Consider the following 26150-nt stretch of genomic DNA (forward strand, 5'->3'; position numbering starts at 1 on the left):
GTCCCAGCTCTGCCTTTTTCCTAGCTGGCACTTCAAACAATTCATTTGACCTCTGAGTCGTTTCCTCAGTTGAAATTAATGGAAATATAATGACTGGGAGAGTACTGTGGTTAGAAGAATGGGCACTGGAATCAAATGATCTGGTTCCCAATCCTAGCTCCCCCATTTGTCCTTCCCTCTTTAGTACAGTGGGATTTATCACATCAGATGGTTTATGATATTTCAGTGACCTTTTACGTAAAGCATTTTACAGTGTATCTGTTGCCTGCCTAGCTAATTCATGGTAGTTGGGAGAGCCTGGTTTGTTTTGAGGCTTTTTGAGATAGATGCAATTGTAGTTATTATGACTGCCCTTAAGGTAGTCAACTTTTTACCCATACAATGGGGATAATGTCTTTTGTGAAAATGCTTTGTAAATTGCAAATCACTAACAGAATAGTGGGTTGGTTATTCTCATTTCCCCCACAAGGCTCTTACAGGTGGGGCACTATAAAGCTGACAGGCTGCAAAAGGACCAGAACAGTTTCTTCTGCCATCTGTGTTGTGGCTGCTCACTCATGTGAAAAGAACACTCAGAAGGAGCTAAAGCTTCCCTAAAACTGTGCCCGGAGATTCAATCTGAATGCCATTCCCCTGTCTTGTAAATTGCCAAACCGTTTCCCCTTGGTCACCCTCATTTCCCAGGTAAAATGCACTCTGTTAGGGTATTTTTCCAGACTCACCCAAGAAAGGATGACTTCCCCCACTAACTCCTTCACTCCTCATCCACTGCACTCTTCATTCAGGACATCCCTTCTCTGGCTGCACTGTTTATGTGTCCATGTAGAGAAGGCAAGTCTGCTGTCCTGAGGACACAGACTTTGGACCCATCCACCCAACATAATGTGTTAAGTAAAGGCTCCTCTTGAAGACAAGGATGAAGTGATTAATGATACCCTCAATCTCCATCCTGCTCCCTCACCCCCAAAATATTTAACAGAAACTCAAGCTGCTGGGAATACTTATTTATTTGGTCTATTAACACCAAGATCTGCAAAAAAAAAAAAAAAAAACTTCTAAACACAAGATAATAAAACTTGAACATTAACATTCTTCTTCAATTTTGTGTAAGCTCTGCAGTACGGAAAATATACAAACTTCAAACAGCTGCAAAAATAGTGTCTTTGGGAGAAAATAGAGTTTCTACATCGATACAAGAAAAATAGGCATTTTCCTAATCCAACCCAGTCCTGGGGCAGGTGGAGAGTCGCCACTTGCCACCCAGAGGAATGCCAGCTCTCCCTCTCCCCCACGACCCACCTGGGGCTGGGCAGGCTGGGCTGCTACTTAAGACAATCTTAGGGTGAAAGCGAGATGAAAATGCCACTTGGGAAAACACCTGGTTCCCCCTCTGCCAGCAGCTGGATTGGTCAAGTGTCATGGCCCTTTCAGGCTGCTTTGGTCAGCTCCTCCAGTGAGAGGGTGGCATGCGGATGGGACTGAGAGGATGGGGGTATGTGTCTGGATCTCCTTGTCTATGTCTGAAGGAGAGGGAGGGAAATCTGTGGTGTCCCCTCTCCTTCAACCATGGCCAGCTCACTCCATGATAAAGACAAGGGTCCTGTACACAGCCCTTTGGACTCATACCCAGGAGTGGGAGACCCAAGACCTTCTGGGTGAGTTTTCCACCAAGGGAGAGAGGTGGCAAGAACACAGGTGTGACTTGTGAGCTGCCCAGCTATTAGTGGACAAAGCAGGGCCCCTCACATTTGAAGGGGCCAGTGTTCATCAGAAAGAGGACCCAGGGCTTTGACACAATAAACGAAAGTGCTCGAAGGCCGAGAGGGAAGGGCTCCTTCATCCCCCGCCTCAGGGGCGCTAGGGAGGGTCCTGCCACCAAGGCACTGTCTCCATGGGAAAGTGGAGGTAAAGCTTCCTCAGACCACCAGGGAGCTCTGGAAAAGCACAGGCTCTTCTGATGGTGGGGTGCGCTGCCACGGCTCAAAGGGCAGCGAGGAGGCCTTGGAGGCCTCTGGATCCTTCCGAGGCTGTGGCCTGGAGCTGGCAGGGGGCAGGGGGGATCCCGGGCTTGAGGGGCAGTTACGGAAGATGAAGCCCATGCTGGGGAAGAGGGGCTTCATCAAGCTGACGGGGCAGAAGGCCGAGCCGGTTGGGTTGAAATGGACTTTGTTCTTGTCAGGACAGGAAGTCAGGAAGGCCAGGTCAGGACCTGGGGACCTGGAGGATGGAGACAGAAACACAAACACAAATAGCCAGTGAGAAGGGATGAGAGGCGTCACAGTGCCGGGGAGCTGGGTCTCTGTTCCAGCAGGTTGGGAGCTTGACCAAAAAACGACAGGCTACTGAGCAACAACGAAGTGTGTACGCCCCTCAGCTCTCCATGTTTTAGAAACAGGGCTAAACAACCGGAAATCTACTTTAGCTAAAAACAGAAGGGATTAAAGCTAGACAGGAAGGAGAACTTCCTGACTGTGATTCTAGAAGAAGAGACTGAGAGACCTTTTAATTTGAGAGATTTTTATCAGCAAACAGTGTTTTGGGGGCAGACCTCTTGCCTGAAAGCAGAGATCCTAGCAAAGTGACTTTCTTAGACTCTTTATAGCCTAAAGACAAGATTCCCAACCTCCCCATTATTGGCATTTGGAGCTGGATAACTCTTGCCTGTGGGGAACTATCCTGTGCATCGTGGGATGTTTAACAGCATCCCTGGTCTCCACCCACTGTATGCCAGGAGCACGACTACCCCATGTTGTAACAACCGAAAATGCCTCTTGACATTGCCAAATGTCCCCTCAGAGGAAAACTACCCCTCATTGAAATCTCCTGGCCTCAAGCATCTAATTCTTGAGCAGATTGAAAAGATTTAAAAGGTATGATTTTCAAAAACCCTTGCTGAAAGGAAAGGACAGCAGCTAGACCTTATCAGGAGATCTAGGTTCTAACTTACCTTGTGCTCTTGGCCTAACCTGCCTCACCTAACGTGGAAAGAATTCCCTACTCTGCCGATCACGTAGGGGAAATGGAAGGATTAAAACAGGTCAGGTCAGAGAGTTCTAGAGTAAGGAATCCGTATGATTTAAAAAAAAGTTTCTTTCCCCCGAAAGAATGTCTGGCCACGCTTCAAGGGCGAAGAGCCCCAAGAAGCTGCTGGTTGTGAGGATTCCAGGCAAGAACACAAACAGGTGAGCAGACAGTCGAGCTCTGTGCCAGTGCTTCCCATCGCCTAACTTTTTCTTGAAGTGTAACATATACAGACAGAAAAATGCACTCAGTGCACAGCTTGATAAACTGATCACCATTTTAATTGTAGTACCATTTAATTTTAATTCTAACCATTCCAAACCCAGGAAGAAGAGCAAGGCATGTGGAGGAGGGCAGATGTTGGCTCAGCGTGGGAGGTGGGAGGAAAGGTGGAAGGAAGTGAGGGCCCATGTGCAGGGTGTGTTTGGAAGCCTGGGGTCCCACAGAACTCCGCAGTGGCAAGGTGTCCCCTGACTGAGAAGGACTTACAAGAATCCCACTTTAGGAAGAGGTAGGGGATGGGCAGGAGAGGGCATGCCCTCGACGTAAGCAGGCACACGGGAGGAGGGTAACCGAGGGAAGACCAATTAACGCTCAAAGAGCATGACAACCAACATGACTCTGAACAGCTTCATTCCTTCCCCGGGAAATCCAGGCCATCTTACCAGCTAGGCAGCCAGGAAGAGGAAAATATGAAAGAAGAACGACTAAACAGAAGAACCTCCCAGTAGGAAAGTTCATACAATGAAGAGACACCAATGAGTTGAGAATTTCTGTCACAGGATATCTTAGAAAGTAACTGATGGCTCACCACCTTGCTTAAAAGAGTTAAGACAGGGGCAGGAAGCTGGATGAGACAGCTTTAACCCTCTTCTGGCCTTAAGAGCCTACAAAAGAATAAAGTCAAGCAGCAGCCTAATTGTCACAAGCAATTTCAGGCTATAATTACTCAGCTATACCGTGCACTGGGGAAGGAGACAGGGTCCAGAGTCTGCTTCAGCTACAAGATCTGGCCTTTTCCCTCTCACCCACCCCAGAGGACCGAGGATTCTAGGAGAAATGGCAACAGTGATGATGTGAGCAAACCCCCAGTGCCCATGGTTTCCCCCATAACTCCCTCTGGGTTATGTATGTACCTCCTGCTACTACCAAGGGTCATCCTGTCCCTTATCTGGGATACAGATAGAGCCATCAAGCCCCCAAGCCCTGTCCTAGCTAAATCTCCACTCATACACCATAACTGAACTTCCTGACTGCTGTCGAAGCACTGTGAAATGGCCCCAAGGAACTTTATCCCCAAGTGATAGCGGGAATGTGATGAGCTCTCTTCCCAGCTCCTGCTAAGCGAGGCTGTGAGCATGTGGAAAGCTTTGGCTCTGGATTCTCTCTGCTAATGGGAGGGAACTGTAGTAAAGAAATCAATTTAAGAATGACATCTGAACTGTCCAGGCTGGTTTGGGAATATTCCACAGTCCTTACTTGCAAGGGCTGGAAATTTCTGTCGGGAAGGCCATGACACTTGGACCACTGCAGCTGCAGGTGAAGATTTGACTCAGAAGCCGTATGGAAGCTGTTTAGGCTCCCCTGGCCGCGCCGGTGGGCGTCAGGCACGTCTAAGCTCTGCCTGAAGAGAATTACTAATAAGTTCTCACTCTCTCTCATGATGGTCTAACAAATTCTCACACCTTCCTTGGAGATGGAAAAAAAATAGAAGAAACAAAGGGTTTAAGTTTCAGATCTCTTTCCTTTCCAGCTCCTGCTGCGCTTGTGGCTGGCATGTGGGCAGAGAGCAGGTTTCTATGGAGATCATGATAAGCAAAGATTTAGGTGCTCAGAGGAGGTAATGTCAACAAGTTTCATCATGGAAAAACTGCAGTACTGATTGTCTATGGCTGACAGTGTGTCCTGACAAGAGGGAGTCCGAGCCTGAAGAGGGGCCTATCTGGTGGGACACCACAGGGCTCAGCCAACATCTCTGTCCCTCCCTTGCATGCCCAGACCCCCGCCAACTGGCTAAGGTACTCACGTGGCCTCTTCAAACACCCGTACTCTCTCACAGCCTTCTGGGGGCTCCCGTTTGAAGACATAGCTGTGATTGGGCCGAGGGGAGGCGGCAAAAGCAAGGACTGGAGATGGGCTGCCATCTTCAAGGAAGGTGGGGTGGCCTGGAGAGGAAGCTGCACACAGAGTAAGGCTGAGTCGAGCGGCACCAAAGGAAGTCTCAGCTTTCCTGGGCGGGACTGGGAGACATAGCACCGTGGGTGGCAGTGGTTATGTCCATCCAGGTTGTTTGTCTACACTCTACCTTGAAACATCTTTGAGGCAGCTTACAAAATTATAGCTTCTGTTATACAGGGTAAAAAAATACAGTTGAATTGAGGGAAAAGTCTGGTCTAATACCAATTCCATATGCCCCGGAGGTAGACTGCGATTGGAACTCCAAGTCTCAGATTGAAAAGAATCCTAACGTCTGTGTCTCTGCCTTCTTCCAAGACTGCACCGCCCTGCCTGCCAACATACCACAGCTTCTTCCTTTCCACGCTCTTGAAAATTTATCCCTTCTTCCAGGAAGAGCTCTTCTACTGACTCAGACAAGCAATCTTTACTCACCCCACTTGTGGGATAAGATTCCTCTCATTTTCCACACAGCAAATGTACTTTGCCAAGGTTTCAAATATTGACTTTATCTGTGTTTACCTCACGTTTATTATTCTGTGCTCTGTTCACCTCTGTATTGTCAGATCATGCCTTTGACCGGCCTACCTGATGGGGTTGCTATGAGATCAAGTCAGGTGATGCAGGCGACAGTGCCTGCATGTTAGACTGTTAGGATCATCCATACAGGAAAGAGGGACCCGGTGATCCAGTCATGGAGGAAGCACAAAGTGGAAATCTGGAGTGAGAAAGCTTGGGTTTTGATCTGGCTCAGACTGTGTGACTCTGGGCAAGAGTCATTCTTTTATTTATAGCACTCACACCTGCCCTGAGATGCGTGCCTGGTTATGGGTACAGTGAACACTTGATGGGCTCACGGGTTCTCCATTACGGCCAGACCTCAGCCAAAAAATGGAGGTGGGAGGGATTGTTTCTCTGGATTACAAGTGAGGATTAAATAAAACTGTAAGTGCAGAAGCTTCATATAAATTATAAATCAGAATCTATATCAAGGATCACTATAACATACAGAATGAAGATATTCTAGTTGGTTAGTAAGTAAAAGTGCCCAGCCAGAAGGTGACAAGTTGGGAAAGGGCGCAGAGGTGACCCCACACTCGACACGGGCCATGCAGCCTTGGCCTCCCCAGCTTACCTTTGTCGCTGGGGATGGACGCCAGCTCCTCGGCTGCACCCCGGTGCTCCTCACGGCTGGTCTGGCCAGAAGGCTGGGGGGATGCCAGGGGCATGGAGGGAGAGCTGGCAAGGTTTCCAGGCTCCAGGAGGAGGAGGGGGTGATCACAGCTGCCGCTCTGGGAGGGAGCTGGGGCGCGGTGCCCATCAGGGATTTCAAGGATCTGCCGAGGAAGAATGGGGATGGGGACTCTCAGGCCTGTTCCCTCAGGCCATCAGGGCTGCAGGGACCCTTAGGATCCTCCCCTTGCCATTGTCCTTGTCCTCTCTTCACAACAAGGTGACACCATTTCTTCACTTCCCTGACTTTCCCAACCACCCCCATCAGAGCGCTTTGTTCTTTTCCCTCATGGACAGCACGTTATAACCACAAATTTTATGGTTTCATCCATGTGTCGCTCCCCTAGGCTGTATGCCTCACGAGGGCAGGGGCCTCCCATGTGTCAGGCTCTGGGAACAGAAAGGTGAATAACACATGGGGGCATGAAAAGGAGCAAGCCAGCAGGACACTGTCAGGCCATGGCAATAAAAACGGGCAGCTCAGTATCATGCATTAAATACACACTCCGTTTTTTTAATATTCAAGGGTACTTGTATCAACAGCTCACCAATCTATATGCGTATGTAAAATCCTACATATATGCACATTAAAAATCAACCAGCAAGTAAATCATAAACTGAGGAGTGTGCCCATTAAAATTATATTAATACTGCCCAACTGGCATTCCCCAATTCTCCTGTGTCAGTATAAAAATGTGCCTGAGACTGCAGAAAAGGGAGCAAATAATCCATCTGGGAGTGGAGGGGGGGAGAAGGCTGCATAAAGGCAGCTGGGCATGAAGGATGAACCCGTGTGACCAGGTAGCGATGGAGGAAAGGGAAGCGGTAACTCAGGCACCGAGGCTGCTTGAGTGGAGGCACAGCTGGGTGGTGCTGATGGTGAAGTGGCGAGTGTGCCAGGAGCACTGAGCTGGTGCTTTGGCTGAAGAGTGACGCCTGGTCTGCTCCTCCCAGCTAGGGGCCCTCCTCTCTGCCAACCCCTACTCCTTGTCTTTCTACTCACTGCCCCAAAGCCTTCCCAGCTGCACCCACCCAGCTCTGCTGTTCTTGTGGTCAGGTCCATTTGGGTCTAATAAACTCCATTTGTGTTCCTCCCATGGGGTGGCACACTGCTTTGTTGACAGGTGCACAGCCTGTGCACCCCCAGACAGCACAGGTCCCACCTCCCTGTGTCCAGACTCAGCAAGATGCGACTGTCTGTGCACCCAGGGTGTGGCCCCCACTCACCCGCAGCAGCTCTTCTTCACCCTGGTCCTTCACAAACACCTCCTCCAGCTCTTGGTTGAGCCCTTCCAGGCTCCGGTGCAGGCAGGGGCTGAGTCTCAAGACAGGGGACCCTGCAGGGAAGCTGGGAGGGGACGCCTGAGGAGGAGGCAGATAAGGCCATCACTGAACCCCACCAGACACCATCCAGGTATCAGTTCTGACCAGCAGGTAACAGTCTTGTCTACACAGCAGAACCAAGTGGGTAAAGGAGAGTTTGGGGACAGTTACCAATTCAGTCGGGCTTTCTCTATAAGGCAGAGGCCCAGAGTGTGCTTTTAGAGTCTGCACCGTGGCCTCAAGTGTTCAGGGGGTGGGGATGACAGAGACATGCAGCATGTTCCCTTTCCAATGCTGCCTCAGAACTTCCCTGGCACCCACGTGGCCATGGGCCCTGCGGTGAGCAAGGGCTCAGAGGACCTGCCCACGCCAGGGGGCCCACCACAGAGGATGAGCAGGGAGAGGGCTGGGGGACAGACATACCCTCCGTGCTCCCCGCACAGTACGGTCCCCTTGGAGTGGGGAGCCCCGCTCCTTCTCCTTCCCACTGCGGCTCAGCTTTGTCCTCTGCAGCTGTTGCTTCAACTTGGTAATCTAGTGGCCAGTAGAGGGGAGAGGACAGGCAGGTGAAGCAAAGCAAAGGTGCACTGGTCCTCCCTGCCAGCTGTGCGTGCAAAAGCGCTTCAGGAGTGTCTGACTGTGCGCAAGCCCATGCACTGCAGCCCTCCAGGCTCCTCTGTCCATGGGATTCTTCAGGCAAGAACACTGGAGTGGGTTGCCATGCCCTCCTCCAGGGGATCTTCCCAACCCAGGGATCAAACCCGGCATCGCTTACATTTCCTGCACTGGCAGGCAGGTGCTTTACCACTAGCGACACCTGGGAAGCCCCTCTCTCAGGCATGGCTCCTGCCAAAAAGCTCAGGATACATAAAATACATAAAAAGAAGACGGAAGTTAATCTTCCATCTCAAAATACTTCAGTGGTGTTCAAATCTGTGATGATATGCTCAGGCAAGCTAGACACCATATTGACCACATTATTGGATGTTTTGAACTACCATGTATTCTACAGGTGGCTCAGGTTTGAAAAAAATATACAACCCTGAAACCATTTTTGTCTTTCACAGATTCCAAAGACATGGAAAACTACTCTATTAATAAAAATGGGAAATGATGTTTTTACATTCACTCCTCAAAGTACATTCACAGCTATCTCAAAGGCCCTGGGACCAGGAAGGATAGATGGATTTCCCCCTATTTTATTATGACTGTTATCTGGGGGGCAGGGGCTGTGGTGGGTCTTCACTGCTGCTCGAGGGCTTTCTCTCGTTGTGGCCCCTGAGCCAGGGCGACTGTCTGTTGCGGCGTGTGGGCTTCTTGTTGCAGTGGTTCCTCTTGCTGTGGAGACGGGCTCTAGACACATGGGCTTCAGTAGCTGCAGCTCTCAGGCTCCAGAGCGCTGGCTCAGTATGGCACACGGGCCGAGTTGCTCTGTGGGCATGGGGATCTTCTTGGATCAGGGATGGAACCAGTGTCCCTCGCATTGCAAGGAGGATTCTTAACCACTGGACCACCAGGGAAGCTCCCCCCACCCCCATTTTAAAGTAGACTGTGCTCAGCAAGGAGCAGCCTCTCCAGAAGGAACATCAGCTTTTGTCCCAACTTCACATCCGGTAACAATTATGGAGCATCATCAACAACTTTGACTGTTATCCCAGTCACTTTGTAATTCTGGACCTACTGATCCTTAATGTAAATATTCTGATAATTACAAATCGCAAATACTTTGTATTTCCCACTAGCCTTAGATACTTCATATTCCCCTACTGGGAGAACATGAAGGACAGGGAAACCTGGCGTGCTGCAGTCTGTGGGGTGGCAAAGAGTCAGACATGACTGAGCGACTGAATAACAACAATTCTCCTTCTGTTCCTGCAGCCAAGAGGGCAGAAGCTACTGCCCTGTAAACGGTGACCCCTGGCAAGCTGGTCCTCCTGGGTTGGGAGCCTTGGAATCCAGTCTATGGCTTTTTCTCTCCTCACCCTCAAACCCCAAGGGCCCTCATGAGAGGGAGGGAGGGCCAGGAAGGAGTGTTTGGGAACATATCACTCTTTTCACTATTTTTCTCTGCTTTTAAAAATAAGGCTGGATGAGTGGTTAAGTAGTGAGGTTGGAGGCTTCCAATTCCCAGAAAACTTATTCTCTGTCTCTCTCTGGTCTCTGAACTGCTTATCTGGATGCAACCTCAAAGTGAAGTGAGAACAATGGCCACCCCCCCCCCCACCCCCGAGCTTGGCTGTTGGAGGGCAGCAGTAGGTCCGGGCCGAGCCCCTGCCTACAGGAGGGCCTGGGCTCATAAATCCAGGCCACCAGGAGGCTGGGAGGCAGCCACGCAGATGCCAGCTCATCAGGAAAAGGCTAGATCAAGGCGGGTGAGACTGAAAACATGGGTCCACTTTGGAGCAGATGGTGCTGGGGGAGACAAGAGGCAGCTACCCTGGCCGGGGCATCAAAGGGGGCAGTTACCTCTTTCCGGTGGTCTGTGCTGCTCCAGGATGCTGAGCGCTTGTGTGTGCAGGAGATGGCCCGCTCGCCTTCAAGCTCTTGCCAGGATAGGGGGGTCTGCAGGGAGAGAAACCCAGTGAGACAGCTCAGCTCCTCCAATGAGCCCTGCGGAAGCAGACACACCATTTTCAGGACAGAGGTAGTGGCTCTGGGTGGTCTTCTCTCACCTGCACGTCGACCCCCAGGATGCTGCCAGCCCCTCTCATTCTTTCAGGCTTCTCCACCTGCACTGCCTCTTCCCACGTCCTCCAGGAAACTGTCCCTGATGAGCCAATGAGGACAACCTGCTCTTCACTCTCTTAAGACTTTTGCACGTGGATTATAGCCCCAGAAAGTCCAGGTGCTTCTCCCCAGAAGTGAGGACCACTTTTGTCCCTCTCTATCCCAACCAGGTCCAAATGAGCTTGAGTTCAGGGAACCACTGGGATCCCCGATTCCCTCCCCATCTAAGAGCCCAGTATGGGCCCAGGTTCCTGTGAGTCTAATGAAAACAAGTCACCAGACGAGACCCCATTAAGGAGTCATTAATTGGTAAGAGAGGAAAAAGCTCAACAGAGATGCCCTGCTCTCCATCCTGGACTGAAGCAGGAGACTTCTTCCGGCGCAGTGCCTCAAGCTTGTTCTGTGATGTTTCCCTGTCCACAGAGTGTTGGGGGCCCCAGTGTCCCCCTGAATACATGGCAGGAGGGATTTTCACAAAGGGGGCGCCAGAATTCTGAAGTCAGCTCAGATGCCTGACCTCTCTTGGGTTTATCGCAGCTCCTTCTCCTAGGTCCTGCTCTGCCACTGTGAGAACCAGGCTCTCAATCTGCCAGTCTTCCTCCCCTGCTGTGCAGAAGACAGAGGACCCAGGATGGAGGCAGGGGCAGTTGTAGACCCACTTCCTGAGCCCCTGCTGGAGGGGGAAAGCTGTTGACTCTAAGCATGAAGGAGAGGAGGACATGGTCCATCTCCCCCGCCAGCATCCCTACTTCCATTCCAAGGGAGGGCCCAAGGGGGAGGCTCCAGTGGAACCAGTTCCTCTCTAACTTCTTTGCACAAGCTGCCAAAACCATGAGGGCCTGGGAACCATCTCCTCCAACAGATCTGCTGACCTCTCCCGAGAGGTTGTTGCAAACAGAAAAGGGGGAGGATAAGAGGGAACAAGCCCAACAACTCACCACCCAACAGCTGTTAAGAAGAGCTCAGTGGGGGCAGTCTGAGAGGGGCTGTGGGAGCAGGCTGCCCTGCACGACAGCTGCAGGAGAGGGGCCACAGGGGGCCGAGCCTCCCTGCCTCTTCCTTCTCCCAGCTGCCCACCCATCAGGAACTCTGCCGGGCCGTGCAAGACAGCCAGGGTGAGAGGACTGCCCCGACTCCTTTCCCTGAGACCAGCACCACAAGGGGGACCCTCCAGAGATGCATCCCCACCATCCCTTCTTCTGCAGAAGGGTGACCTCAGGCTGTACCCCAAAGCCTGAAGGTGGAGCTGGCTCTGACAGGGGAAACCAAGCAGCCGGTCTACTTCCAAATGCCCATCAGAGTACTGGGGGACATAGCCTCAGAAAATCCCCACCACTGCATATACTGAAAAGAGAGGAGAAGCCCCCTCTCCCATAGCCCCTGAGTTGGGCAGATGCACAAACGTTCCTCCTTACCAGGGCTCCAAGCCAAACCGATACATAACTAGGTCTGCTCATCAGAGCTGAGCTCCACTCAAGCTTGCTGTCCCTGGAAAGGTGGCAGAGGCTGCGGAGGAGGGGCGGCAAAGGCTCAGGTGTTGCCCGTTTCTCCTCCTCTGGGAAGACACTGCACCCACAGGTGGGTGGTGAGAAGGCGGTGAATCAGCCACCTTCAGGCTTGCCCCCGGGTCTACTAACATCTCTTGAGAACTTTTCAACTGCCTCTTTCTTCTGAAGTATGTGAGGGGGTGGAAGGAGAAGTGTAGGCCAGCGCTAGAGGCTAGAATGGATGTGAAAACTCACGGCAGCTGGGAGCCTCTCCTCTCAGTCCTCTCTGTCCACCGCACCTCAGTCTGCTCAGCAGCATCTCCTGGCAACTACTGCCTACTCTGTAAACTGTGCTACTAAAGGCCATCGCTTTGCCTCAACACACACCCCTCGCCACAGACATCACCATCTTACCCTCCACCCTGGGCTCTCTGTCATACAGACAAATGTAGCTCCATCTCCTTTGTCTTTCCTTATCCCTTGACCTCTAAGCCTGGTGTCCCCAACTAAGACAGCACGCTCTAGCAGCTCTTTCCAGCCTTCCCATTAGAGGCCCTTCTTAACTGTCCACCTCACGTGGCCTGCTGCCACCCTCTGCATCTTCTCTGATCACGTGGGTTCAGGGCACATATCACATGTGCACTCAACAAAGAGTTACTGAATGCAAACTGTGTGTCAGGTGCTGGGGATGTAACAACACACAACATGACAAAATTCTCATCTCCTTTGAGTGTACATTCTAGCTGGAGGCACAGTTTAAACAGTGATAGGAAAAAGAGAAAAATACAGCAAAGACAGGAGATAGGAGGGACTTCCCCAGGGCTCTAGTGGTTAAAAATCCACCTGCCAATGCAGGGAACATGGGTTCAATTCCCTGGTTTGGGAAGATCCACATGCCTCAGAGCAACTAAACCTGTGCACCACAACTACTGAGCCTGTGTGTCTAGAGCCCCCGTGCTCCACAAGAGAAGTCAAAGCCACTGCGATGAGAAGCCCACGCAATATCACAACTAGAGGGTCGTCCCTGCTCGCCACAATTAGAGGAAGCCCGTGCGCGGCAACAAAGACCCAGTGCAGCCAAAGGTAAATAATTTTTTTTTTTTTTTCAAAGAAAGAGGATAGGAATCTTAGGTTGGGGAACATGACTTTAAATGTCAGGGAAGTCCTCGTTGAAAAGGGAGAATCTGATGAAAACATGAAGGAGATGAGGAGTGAGCCACATAATATCACAGGTGACAGTGACCTACATGGAGGGAACAGCAAGTGCAAAGGTCCTGAAGCAGGAGCCAGTCTGGCAGGTTTGTGAACGATAAGGAGATCGGTGTGGCTGGGGTAGAGTGAGCAAGGGGCAAAGTAGTAGGCGACATCAGTAGGTGTGACAGATTGACAATGGCCCCCCAAAGAAATCAGGTCCTAATCCCTGGGGCCGTTACTGTTACCTTATATGGAAAAGTGTTTGCAAATGCAATTAAGTTAAGGCTCTTGAGATGGGAAGTTTATCCTGGTGGGCCCTAATGCCATTAAAAGGTCCTTATAAGAGGGAAACATAGACACTCACAGAAGAAGATGTGACCACGGAGGCAGAGAGTGGAGTGACGTGGCCACAAGCCAAAGAATGCTGGCAGCCACCAGAAGCTGGAAGATGCAAGAAGCGGGTCTCCCAGAGAGCCTCCAGAGAGAGTATAGCCCAGCCAACACCTTGATCTTGGCCCAGTGGAATGGAATTCAGACTTTTGACTTTCAGAACTATGACAATAAACTTCCACCATTTTAAGCCACTAAGTTTGAGGTAATTTGTTACATCAGCCTCAGGAACCTAATACAGTAGGTTATCCTGTGTTTGAAGCTGCTTATACACTGACCTTGAGTATTCTTCATTCAGGCAGGCATGTCCCTGGTGTGGGCTTTGGCCACTCCAACTGAACTGGGAGCATCAAGAGAGGGACCATGCCTTTGCCTTATTTCCAGTGCTCCTGGGTAGACAGGCTCCTCCTCTTGGGTCTCACCCCAGGCATCTAGTCCAGGGTCTCCTTGGAGCACAGAAAAGTCAAGGCTAAGGAAGGGTACTCTTCAAAGAGTGACCCTTTATGGCACAACAGGGGTCAAGCCAGGCTGTGTGACAGCACCGTAAGTAGCTGTTCCAGATGGTCTTCTGGAAGCAGGATAAAGCTTGAGCTCAGCAGGCCAGTCGTGTTTGTCAAAGGGACTCACACACTGGAACAGATTTATTTTAACACCCTGGCCTTGGGGAGCAGCTGAGAGAGAAGCAGGGCTCCTTACTGGTCATGAGTGGCATCAGCCAACTATGCAGATGATGCTTGGATTATGCAAAACTGATGTGAGTTAGACCAAGGAAGCTTTGCCTGGGACTCTGAAGTCTCGGAGCAATATGTAGGAAAACTGGGTTAGAGTGAGGACAGCTTTCCAAACAGCAGCCTGATCTAACAAAAGGGTAGGGGTGAGATGGAGCCAAAACCCCCCAAACTGGAACCTCTTTCTCTGCCCCACAGTCAACTAAGCTTCTGTCCAGATTCTGAGGCAGGACGAGTCCTGGTCCTCGCTTTCTCCAGTGACCTTGGCTGGGCTCTGGGGATATAACCCTATGTGTACCTACTATGCAGATGTGCAGAGCAGCATGGTGCCTGGCCTAGTACAGATGCTCAGTAACTACACAGGGAGCTGAAATTCAGCAGGGAAGCCACCATTTGGGAGTCTGGCCAGAAAAAGAGGCAGGGAGGGCTCTGAGGGTGGTCGGCCAGCCAGCACCAAGAACTCGAGCTGCAGATTTAGAGTTCTCTGGTCCCTCAGTGTCTGCAACCCTCAAATTTTCCATCATGGACCCATTTTCAAATATTCTGAGCTGCCATCAAACCGTATACTGAACAACTGGTTCTGCTCACCAGTTTGGGAAACAGGCATTGTGCCCAGACCCTCACAACCACAAAAAAAGGCCCATGATGAGCAGACCGAGTTGTGTGTCATCACCAAATGCTGAGGCGCTGTGTTGGGGAAAAGAGAAGGACAGCACCGAGGTTGGGAAAGTCATAGAAAGGGAAAACAAAGAGAAAAAACAGGCTTTCTAAACAAAGCCTGCCACCTCTGCCCTGCTAGTCAAGGACTTAAGCTAATTTTTTCCCCAAAAGGTAACTCAGACCTAAAGGGAGAAAAAAGGTCTATCATCAGGGCATTTCCCCACATCACCTGGAGCCTGAAGAGGAAAAGGGGCTAGGGATGAGCAGGATGGGGCCAGGCGAACAGGCACCCAGGGTTGCATCTGTCTGCAGGATGAGAACACCAGTGGCTCCAACAGTCATCCCACCGTGGTAAGACCACTTCCTCCCTTCAGAAGACTCCCAGAAAGAAGGGAGGGGGCGATCGCCACCACTAGAATGTGCTGCCATTACCCGCCCAGGCCCAGCGCTAGGAGGGACTGGCCCACGGCACTTGGTGGCCAGCTCTGAGTGACCAGCTAACCTGGGGGAGGGCAGACTGACCCGGACAATCCTGGCAGAGTTTTCCAAGACATTAAGACACCTCCAGATGATGGTGACACCACAGAGGAGGCTTCCTAGTCCTCACTGATTGTGCCTCCCGTGTCCAGCACCCACTGCACCCAAGCTCTTCCTTACACCTACCATGCTGACCTCTGGGAGATCTGGTCATCTTGCTCCTGGTGTGCACCCTGGCTCAGAACATGAGCAGCTCCAAAGCCCTCCTTCCCAGATGACCACATTCACACCCCCTTAGAAGAAACAATTTCCCAAATAAGGTCCACCCACCTCTCTTCCTCACTTGTCCCAAATATCTGGGTAAGCTAGCTCTCTACATCAGACCACAAGTTGCCTGGGAACCACCCATGCTTCCTTTGTGCTTTCCTAAGGGCTTAAAACATCACTAAGCCCAAGGAGAGAATACTGGGACTGTTTGCAACCTGCTACCTTCGAGAACTGAGAACTTCACCTCCATCTTCTGCCTTGGGAGAAGCCTTGAGGACAGTGTGTTCTCATGTGAAACTTGCAGGGCTCTTTCCTGCTCCAGGGGTTTGGAGAGGGGAGCTTAGCTGCTTGGCCTACCCCATGACTATGGCTGCTGTCTTCATTGCGGGTCCTGCCCCAGGAGTGCCAGGGTGATGAGATCTTCAAACACACACTCTGGTGGCTGGCTGGAGGTGTGTATGAGGAGGGCTGGAGGCAGGGGTGGGTGGCACAGCTAAGAGAGCAGAAGCGAGGGAGGTACTACACTGGTGTGGCTAGAAGACAGAGTACAGGAGATAGGGGAGGGGGAGGCTGTCGTCCCTCGAGCTCAAAGGAATTAGGGGAAGGTGCTGGCGTCATCTATTTTTAGCAACTGCTGCAGTCCATGGGGTTGCAAAGAGTCGGACTGAACTGAAATGAAAGCTTTCAAGAACTTTGGTAAATCTGGCCTCACTACCTTCCCTCCACTCTTCACTACACCCCTTGTATCTCCCCCATAAAACCTCTCCCCCATCTCTAGTCCTTTCTAGGTGATGTAGCTGTGCCCCGTAGGGGAGGAGTACCAGTTACTTTGGGAGATGTCAGGAGAGGCTTTGGTTCCTGGTGTAACCCCAGTGTTGAAGAAGGTAGCTTGTGCCAGGCCAGGGTGCTTAAGCAGGAATTTGAATGGAGCCCAAAACCTAGAAGCAGAAAGTTCCCAGAAGGCCCGGAATGAAAGACGGGCCGAGCACATACTTGGGTTTGGATGCCTGTGTTGATCAGAATTCTCCCACCTCCTCATGCAGCCACAATATTGACAGGTTGCTAAGAGTTCCTCGAGGGCTGGAGCCCATCCCAGGGAAAGAGGAAAGCTGCAGAGCTCAGCCTTGCCAGACCCATGGAGGCGCATCGCTGACCTCTGTCTTGCTGTGGCAAGAAGCCCAGACTTGTTATATAAAAGATCTGGCCTGCAGCTGGAGCCTGAGCAAAAACACAGAGCCTAGAGCCCATGCCTCTAAATCTGGCCAGGGAACATCTGAGGCCAACCCTGCTCTGAGTTGACTAAGAGAACGCCATCTGAGGAGTGGGATGGAGGCTTCCTAGAAGGCGGAGAGCAGGAAATGACAGAGATAAGGATTCAGGGATAGGTGGGGTGCGTGGAAGCCTGCTGTCTGATGAAGCGGGTGTAATCATGAGCACATCTGAAGCAACCTCAAGTCCTGCTCCTCCAGGAAGCCCTCCATGACTAGACACATTACTTGAACTAACCATTCTCTCAAAAGAGAAAGGGATGTGTGCTCCAGGCCTGTGATGGGGAATCATAACCTATACTACTTGCCCTTTTCAGGGGACACAGGGAACTACAGTGTCCAGGGCTCCCAGGAAGTAGGCCTATTTGGTCTGCTACCCAGAGCATACTTTACAGTCTGTTCCTACATCTAAAAAGGGCCATCGATTTTAACTGCAAACTTTTGTTGCTCCAAGGTGGCGTATTCCTGTGAGAATGTCCCTCCTGTAAACTGTGCCAGACACTTGGCCCCATCTCATCCCTTGGCTCCCGGTTCACTGGCCTTCATGGAACTGGCATCCAGACTCACCAAGGCCAAACCTTGTTCTCATTTCCTTGTTCTTCACTCTGACATGCCAAGAACAGCACTGGGCATTCAAACATTCACTAATAACATTTGAAAATGGATCTCATTTAAAAAATAAATAAAAGGGACTGATGAGATGTGCTCAACAGAGGAGGACAGGGGAAGTGAGCACACAAAAGCCTTTTCCTTTTGGCCAGCACTCCTCCTCCGATCAGGCGGGATGGGCACACTGCAGCGATTGCAAAGGAAGAGCGACTGGCCCAGCATCCCCCAGGATGTGGGCTGCCTCGCCTCTGAGCCTGTGTTCTCCCCGCCCTGTTTCCTCTTTCCTGAGAACAACTCATTTGTCCTGAAGTTGAACAGGAATGGGCTTAAACTGCATCAAAGGGAGAAGATTTGATTCTTAAAAACTTAACTGCTGAGAATGTCAAAGTCCTCAGTCAGACAAAGAAATATCTTTGTATAATTTCACACTTGAGACAACTTCTTGCTCAGGCTAATACTACTTTATTCAAAAACTGACCAATGAACCGGATGATTGTAGAGATTCCTTCTAAGTTTAGGATTCTTAATGAAAAGAAAAACCCTGAAGAGGGGACCTGGGCTCCATAGGACTCAAATGGGTCCCCTAAAACCCCAGATAGGGCTGCTGACTAAGGAGCAACTCTCCGTTATCTGAGAATTCCCACTCCTGTTGCTCCAGTGGGATATATTCTGGCTCAACACATATTTTGGCCACCTCTTCCAGTTGTCTGGGGAATGCATACTCAGCTGAATATTGGCTTGTTTTAGCAAGGTAAATCTCATTTATTAAAATCTAGAATAAATTCCAAAACCAACTCTTGTATATCCACACATGAATACTCAAAGACAAACAGTTTGCCTTCTCTCTCCCAACAGGTGGAATGCAAACTCATTTTCAGGTACATTTACAAAGAGAACTAAGCTGGTAAACATGAGATAATGAAAAGCTATATGTATATGTATATAGCTTTTCATGTATAGTGAATATGCATAGCCGAAACTGAGGACAAGTCACATAAATGATTGAGGGTTGATAAGTAGACCCAAGACCTTCTCAGTCACCCCACCACCCCACCCTTACCCTCACCCCATTAGAGAGAGCTTCATTACCTGGGTGGCCTTGTCATTGGTACAGCAGGTGAAGGCCCCATCAGCATCTCGTGGCCACTGGCCCAGAAGGTAGGAGCTGAGGATGGTGTCCAAGGAGAATGTACGTCGGACCTGGGGTGGCTGAGGCCTACACACTGGTTTTTCTGGGGCCACAGAACATGGGACGCTGGCTGGAAGAGAGCACAGCCCGTACACCTAGAGGTCAGCATGGAAGAAGCAGACGTGGTCATCAACTGTCTCTCTTTTAGGAAGCCTGGCTGAACTGCTGCATCTTCACTCACTTCCCTCCTACAGGAATCTGAAGCAGCCCATAAAAGCACATACAGCTTGACCAAAGCTCTCCTGACTTAACCAGCTGGTCTTTGTCACTGGAAACAATTTACACCATGTCCCTCTGGATGAGGGATTACTTTATATACGTCCTCTTTCTCCTGTTCCTAATGGACTACGAACTGTGAACTCCAGGTCTCCACACTGAGTTTCCCGAGAGAGGTCTGTTTCCCATCAATAAAAAAACAACTGGATGCTGGAAGTGGACAAAAACCAAGTTTTCCTTCATCTTTTGTTTCCTGCATCTTTTCTTCTTCCTTGCAGCTCTGATTGCAGGGTTCCTATGCACAAATTCAACCCAATTAACTGAAGGACACTTCCTGCTTCCTTCAAGACCATTAGCTCTGGGGAACCTAGGTGACTGAGACAAACAGAATGATGTAACTACTTTTATCTATCCAGGACCTAGGAGAATATCCCAGTCTTTTGGTTCTCTTCTCTGCCTCTGACCCCTGGCTAAACAGAACAAAAATAAACCAATTATAAGCCCACTCATTTTATTTTTACCTTGATTAAATCTTTCTGGGAGAAGGTAAAAGTTGAAACTGTTGATAAAATCTAAGAGTTGTAGAATCATCTGTAACTTTCAGTTATCTGAGTTGACCATGTCTTCCATAACCACATTCAAAACGCACTACGGCCTTAAGCTCTATAAAATTCTTCCCCTTAAACAAAGCAAAATGCTTTCACATCTGTATTAATCTCTTGATAATTCATGTGTGCATTAATCACAGCAAAAGGAACTGGGGGCTGTAGATACAAACGTGAAGAGCTTCATATTCAGAAGACACTAACAGGTTGGCAGTTCCTCAAAAAGTTAAATGAAGAATTACCAAACAATCCAGCAATTCCACTTCTAGGTATATATACAAAAGAATTGAAAGGAGGGTCTCAAAGAGACATTTGTACACCCACATTCATAGCAGCACTATTCACAACAGCCAAGAGGTAGAAACAACCAAGTGTCCACTGACAGATGAAAGGATAAGCACAATGTGTTCCAAATATACAAGAGAGTCTCAGAAAGGAATGAGGTTCTGATACCTGCTACACCACGAATGAAACTTCAAAACATTATGCTATGTGGGGAAAAAAAAAAAAAAAAAACCAACACAAAAGAACAAATATTACATGATTCCATTTAAATGAGGTACCTAGGATAGGCAAATTCACAGGGACAGAAAATAGAACAGATTACCAGGGGCTCAGCAGGAGAAGCGAATGGAGTATTATTATTATTATTTAATGGGCCCAGAGTTTCTGCTCCAAGGTGGTGCTGGTGGTAAAGAACGTGCCTGCCAATAAAGGGGACATAGAGACACTGGTTCAAATCCTGTACTGGGAAGATCCCCTGGAAGAGGGCACGGCAGCCCACTCCAGTATTCTTGCCTGGAGAATCCCATAGACAGAGAAACCTGGCGGCTACAGTCCACAGGGTTACAAAGAGTCAGACATGCTTGAAGCAACTTAGCAGGCATGCACCAGTTTCTGCTTGGGGCAATGAAAATGTTCTGGAAATGGACAGTGGTGATCATCACACAACACTGTGAGTGTACTTAATGCCACTGAATCATAATCTTAAAATAGTTAAATGGGAAATTTTATGTTATGTGTGTCATGTGTGTGCGACTCTGTGACCCCATGGACTGTAGCCCACCAGGCTCCTCTGTCCATGGGATTTTTCCAGGCAAGAATACTGGAGTAGGTTGCAATTTCCTCCTCCAGGGGATCTTCTTGACTCAGGATCGAACCCGCGTGTCCTGAGTCTTCTGCATTGGCAGGTGGATTCTTTACCACTGAACCACGTGGGAGGCCCCTATGTCTGTTTTACCACAATAGAAAAAAGAGAAACACTAGTAATACTATCTACATTCTCCAAATCCGTTTAAATATTTACACACATTTTACTGTGTGAAATGTATTACATGACATAGTAATCAATATGAAATGTATTAATGATATTCTTCTTTGTTCTACCCATTTCATATACTCATTTTCAAGTATGAACAATCCACATATCTGTCATTTTTAAAACAGTGTATTAAAAAAGTAAAGACACCACTTTGCCAACAAAGGTCTGTATAGTCAAAGCTATCGTTTTTCTAGTAGTCATATATTTCTTGTAGTCATGTATGGATCTGACAGTTGGGCCATAAAGAAGCTTGAGCATCAAAGAATTGATACCTTCAAACTGTGGTCCTAGAGAAGACTTGAGAGTCCCTTGGACTGCAAGGAGATCAAACCAGGAAATCAACCCTGAATATTCATTGTAAGGACTGATGCTAAAGCTGAAGCTCCAATATTTTGGCAACCTGATGCGAAGAGCCAACTCACTGGAAAAGAACTTGATGATCTTTCCCTCACTCTGGGAAAGACTAAGGGCAGGAGGAGAAGGGGGCAGTAGATGATGAGATGGTTAGATATCATCACCAACTCAATGGACATGAATCTGAGCAAACTCCAGGAGACAGTGAAGGACAGGGAAGCCTGCTGTGCTAAAAACCATGGGGTCACAAAGAGTTGGACACAACTTAGCAACTGAACAACATTTTACCAAGTTGATATACAGTAGTTTGCTTAACCACTCCCATATTATTAGATGTTTGAGAGGTTCCTCTCAATTTGAATATCATAAATATTACTGCATGGATAACTTTTAGTCTCAGTTTTTATCTAATTCCTTTTGTCTAATTCCTATAGTTCTAGATCATTTCCCTCAGCTATCATATATGTACTCATTTAAAAGAAATTAAAAATGACATAAAAATGTGGGGACTTCCCTGGTGGTCCAGTGGTTAGGACTCCATGTTTTCACTGCTGTGAGCCCAGGTTCTCAGGGAACTAAGATTACGGAAGTCACATGCCACAACAAAAGAGAAATTTAAAAAAAAAAAAAAAGTAGTGCAAAGAAATATGTAAATAAACAAGCAAAAAGCTTCAAATCTCAACACCCAGAGATCAATTCAGTTCAGTTCAGCTGCTCAGTCGTGTCTGACTCTTTGTGACCCCATAGACCGCAGCACGCCAGGCCTCCCTGTCCATCACCAACTCCCAGAGTCTACCCAAACTCATGTCCATTGAGTCAGTGATGCCATCCAACCATCTAACCCTCTGTCATCTCCTTCTCCTGCTTTCAATCTTTCCCAGCATCAGGGTCTTTTCAAATGAGTCAGTTCTTCGCATCAGGTGGCCAAAGTATTGGAGTTTCAGCTTCAACATCAGTCCTTCCAAAGAACACTGAGGACTGATCTCCTTGCAGTCTAAGGGACTCTCAAGAGTCTTCTCCAACACCAGAGTTCAAAAGCATCAATTCTTCGGCGCTCAGCTTCATTGATAATACTATGAGATATACATCCTTGGGGGCCTTGCCTTCTGTGCAGTGTGTGCGTGCATGTATTTCAAAATAAAAATGGGATTATACTGTATATATTATTTTGCAGTGTTTTCACCTTATAAACACCTTTCCAAATCAATATATAGTGATCTCAACACATCATTTTAAATGACCTTAACACTCTTAAAACTCTTTAAAGGCTTTCTTTCAAAGATGGCACTCAAAAGCCTTGTTTTCTGGTCCCACTTACCTTTTCTTTACACATCACTACTCTTCAAGGTATCTTATGTCCCAGACAAACTATTGTACACCATTTCCCATCCACGACTTGGGCCTGACCTCCTCTGAGGTTTTGCACATGTGGATCAGGGCTAAAATCTGACCCATCCATCAGGGCCAGCCTAACCATCTCCACCTTGACGGAGTCTCCTGGGTCCCCTGGAAGGAATGTCTCAGGATTTTCTGATTTCCCTCAGTACTCTGCACTCTTCCTTTTTTCTTTTCTGTCTAGACTGCTCTGTGCAGCATGCGGGATCTTAATTCCCTGACCAGATTCAACTCATGCCCTCTGCAGTGGAAGCACAGAATCTTAACTGCTGGACCCCCAGGGAAGCCCTTGCTGTGTCCTCTTCTAGTACTTCGCAGCTTCTCTCGGATGACAAGTATTTGTAACTCTCAGATAATAAATAACCAGTGGCCAAGGGCTCTGTCTAGTTTATCTTTGAACCCCACACAGCATCTACAGCATAGGGCTGAACACTGGCAGATGCATTAAGTATTTGCACAAAATCAAAAACCTGTTACTATAAGGGTGAGCCTGCTCTAATTACACCTGGATTCCAAGAGTGTCTGCCTTGCATATCCATGCTCACCCTGCTCCCTGTGAGTAAATCCCCCAGAGTCGCTTGTCCCTTTCCTCTGAGGCTCAGGGAGGCCAATGTCTTTCCTTTCTTCCCTGCACCTGTTGCTCAATAAGTTAGTGACAGGCATGCTAGGTTCAAGTCCCAACTGCATCTCCTACACTGGCATTTCAACCACTTGTTTTTCTATCCTTGGTTTAAGATCAGAAGATGGCAATCCGGATATTTCTGGGAGCTTCTGACCCATGCTGGCAGCCTGGTCAGACACCAAAATGCTATCCTGTGGTTCTCCCAAACTGTCTCTCAGAGACCACGGATGAGGCAGGGGTTCTGGAGGGCAAGTTTACAAGATTACACGACAGAGAAGCAAAGAGCAGGTGGGAAGCAGATGAGCCAGAGACTGGCATAGAGGCCAGAACCCCATGATCCTAACAGCTGCTTCACTGCTGTTGGAAGGAAGGGGGCTGTGGCTCCAGGGGTGAGAAAAAGCTCTGGGGAGAAACATTTCTTGGAGACACCTCTCCCAGCCCCTCAGCAGAATTTGTTGCAAAAAGCTCCTTTAGAATTTTTCCATTCTGAGGCTTTAAGTATACCCCTATTTACATAATACTTTCAAGTTTTACCCCAAAGTACTTGTGTGGGTACAGTCTTTTGTTTTCCTAAAAGAGATTCCAGAAAGACTGATAAGGAAAACAAGGCACAGAGAAGTCCAGTCTCACATTGGATTTGGTCGCCCAGTGAGTGAGGAGCAGTCATACATTCAAACCCAACCTTTCTCCTTCCTACATCAGCTCACGGGGGCTCTCGACCTTCCTTTATCAGTAATGCCCGTGAGGGTGTGGGACACCTGCCTACACACCTGAAGGAAGGAGTGCCTGGCAGCTCCTTCAGGGAAGGGAGTGGGGAAGGAGACTGCGGGCCTGACCAGGTGTCTATTTTGGGGGCGGGGGTGGGGGTACGTGGAGCAGATGGTTGGTTGGTTTTCTGGAGGTTTTGAAACCTGAGGGAAAGTCTGGTATCCCCAGGGATGTCTGAAACCACGCCTGTCTTACACTGTTCCCATGGATACCCTTCACAGCCTACCCCATTGCTGAACTACAGGGGCCCACTCTCAAGGGCAGCAACCAGAGGCTACATTACTCCCCAGCATCCCCAGGGCTGGGGAGGGCCCAAGATCCTGGAATTTGGTGTAAGACTCCACACCCATTTCGGTCAATTCTACATGCCCTCCAGTCATTTCTGACCAAAGTTATTCACAAAGACTCGCAGGGTTTCGGGGGTTCTGACTTGCTCCTCCAAATACAAAAAAAAAGGAATATCACCAAAACTGATTAGGGCAAAACCAAGGCGTCACATTCCTCCCCCAAATGCAACACAAACCAAAGCCGAAGTCAGACACTGGCATGCTCTGTACCATCCTCAAAGGGGCCACTGGCTGGTGGAGCGTGGCCCCGACATATCTGGAAGGGACTTGGGTGCAAGCGATCTGGTTCCGATCTCAGCTCGGCCCTCACTGTGATGTGACTGCAGCCCGCACCATGCGCCCTTCATCCCTCACCAGACCTGCTCTTCTATCATCGACAGGAGCACAGTCCCGGCTTGTTATCTCTTAGGGAAGCAGCGCTCCCCAACCTTTTTGGCACCAGGGACCGGTTTCTGGGAAGACAGTTTTTCCACAGACCTGGAGTGGAGGGGATGGTTTCGGGATATTTCAAACACATTACACTTACTATGCACTTTGTTTCTAATCTAATGCTGCCGCTGATCTGAGACGAGGTACCGGTTGAACCCCTGCTGCAAAGAACAGAAGATGAGAGGCAAAAGACTTTACTTTGATAGATTACATCAAACCAATTACTGTCAGTTAACCCTTCCCCATGCTGTGATCTTTTAGGACTGAAAGTGGAGGTGGGGCGTATAGGAAGAGGAGACACGCAGGGTGAGTTCCAGCCACCAACGTCCCCTGGGAAGGGGGCAGCTTAGTGTCAGAGCCTTTTCCTCCCCTAGTGTTGGTCTAACCCAGGCCAGACAGTCTCCAGAGAGAATAGTGCAGGGGAAACAGCCACTGGGAGGCGTAGGCATCAGCGGCTTGGTCAGATTGGCATGTCCCCTGAGTGAGTGCAAATGGAACAGGAGCTCCTGGGCTCTCCCTCCCTCATGGGTATACCGGAAAGACCTGGGGATGGGGTTCTGCCCTGCAATTGTGTGATTATGGTTAAAGGAGAAGCGTTGAGAAGTCACAAAGAACGGTTGCTTGTGGTCGGAAAATGGACTGGTTTCATTTCTGGAAAGTACCCTCTCAGATTTGGGAAACAGGGGGAGAGAAACAGGACAATTGGCTGCCCTGTTTGAGAAGAGCTGCCCCTATCACGACAGGCCAAGACAAAGCAACAGGCTGCCGGGGTACTGACTGGGTGGCTGCAGGAGGGTGGGGTGTCCTGTTTACAGTGCTGTGGGTATTATCGGCCCATCGCATGCAGCAGCCTCCACAGCCCAACCACCTGGCGAAGCTCCCTGGCACAGGGCCAGGCTGTTTCACCATGCAGCTGAGCAGTGGCGGATGCTTCGGTTCTTGGGCAACAGCAAATGGGAAAAACAAAACAGCACACACGGGAGATAAGAAGCCCTAGGTGCTATCTTCCGGAGCCACTTGGCTCTGTCTCCCAACTGTTGCCTGTGTATGGCTTTGGGGAGGGGGCCTCTGAGTGGAGAGGACCAGCGACCCAGTGTCTGTGTCTTGGGGAACAGTGAATAGGGCAGAAACACACGAACAGCTGACAAGGGGCCGGGCACACCACAGCAGACTGATCGATTCCTTCAGTAGCAGATTCTAAGTGCCCATCATGAGCCAGCGATGGTGACACAGGAGGAGCAGGACAAGAAGCTTCTGACCAGGCTGAAGTGGGGGCAGCCAATATAATCCCTAAGGGCCAGGCTGCCAGCTCAGCCTCTGGGGTTCCTCCAGCCACTGACTCTCC

The 26150-nt window shown here is 49.5% G+C and overlaps 1 protein-coding gene across 4 annotated transcripts in view; it reads right to left on the reverse strand.

Annotated features, from left to right (window-relative positions):
* Nucleotides 1-989: 989 nt before the first annotated feature.
* Nucleotides 990-26150, reverse strand: part of FAM117A (family with sequence similarity 117 member A) — a 42515-nt gene continuing 17354 nt past the window's right edge. Inside the window, exons 2-8 of one of the 4 annotated variants that reach the window (XM_055576166.1) lie at nucleotides 18649-18818; nucleotides 10219-10314; nucleotides 8176-8286; nucleotides 7657-7791; nucleotides 6332-6533; nucleotides 5048-5198; nucleotides 990-2217 (exon numbers count right to left, since the gene is read on the reverse strand). In XM_055576166.1, the coding sequence (XP_055432141.1) occupies nucleotides 1917-2217; nucleotides 5048-5198; nucleotides 6332-6533; nucleotides 7657-7791; nucleotides 8176-8286; nucleotides 10219-10314; nucleotides 18649-18818 (1166 nt within the window). In that variant the 3' untranslated portion in view covers nucleotides 990-1916. Of the gene's footprint in view, nucleotides 2218-5047; nucleotides 5262-6331; nucleotides 6534-7656; nucleotides 7792-8175; nucleotides 8287-10218; nucleotides 10363-18648; nucleotides 18819-26150 lie in introns of all 4 variants that reach the window. The other 3 variants (XM_055576164.1, XM_055576165.1, XM_055576163.1) reach the window with 3 other exon arrangements.

Source organism: Bubalus kerabau, chromosome 4 (genome assembly GCF_029407905.1).
Source record: "Bubalus kerabau isolate K-KA32 ecotype Philippines breed swamp buffalo chromosome 4, PCC_UOA_SB_1v2, whole genome shotgun sequence".
NCBI classification, from domain to species: Eukaryota; Metazoa; Chordata; class Mammalia; order Artiodactyla; family Bovidae; genus Bubalus; species Bubalus kerabau.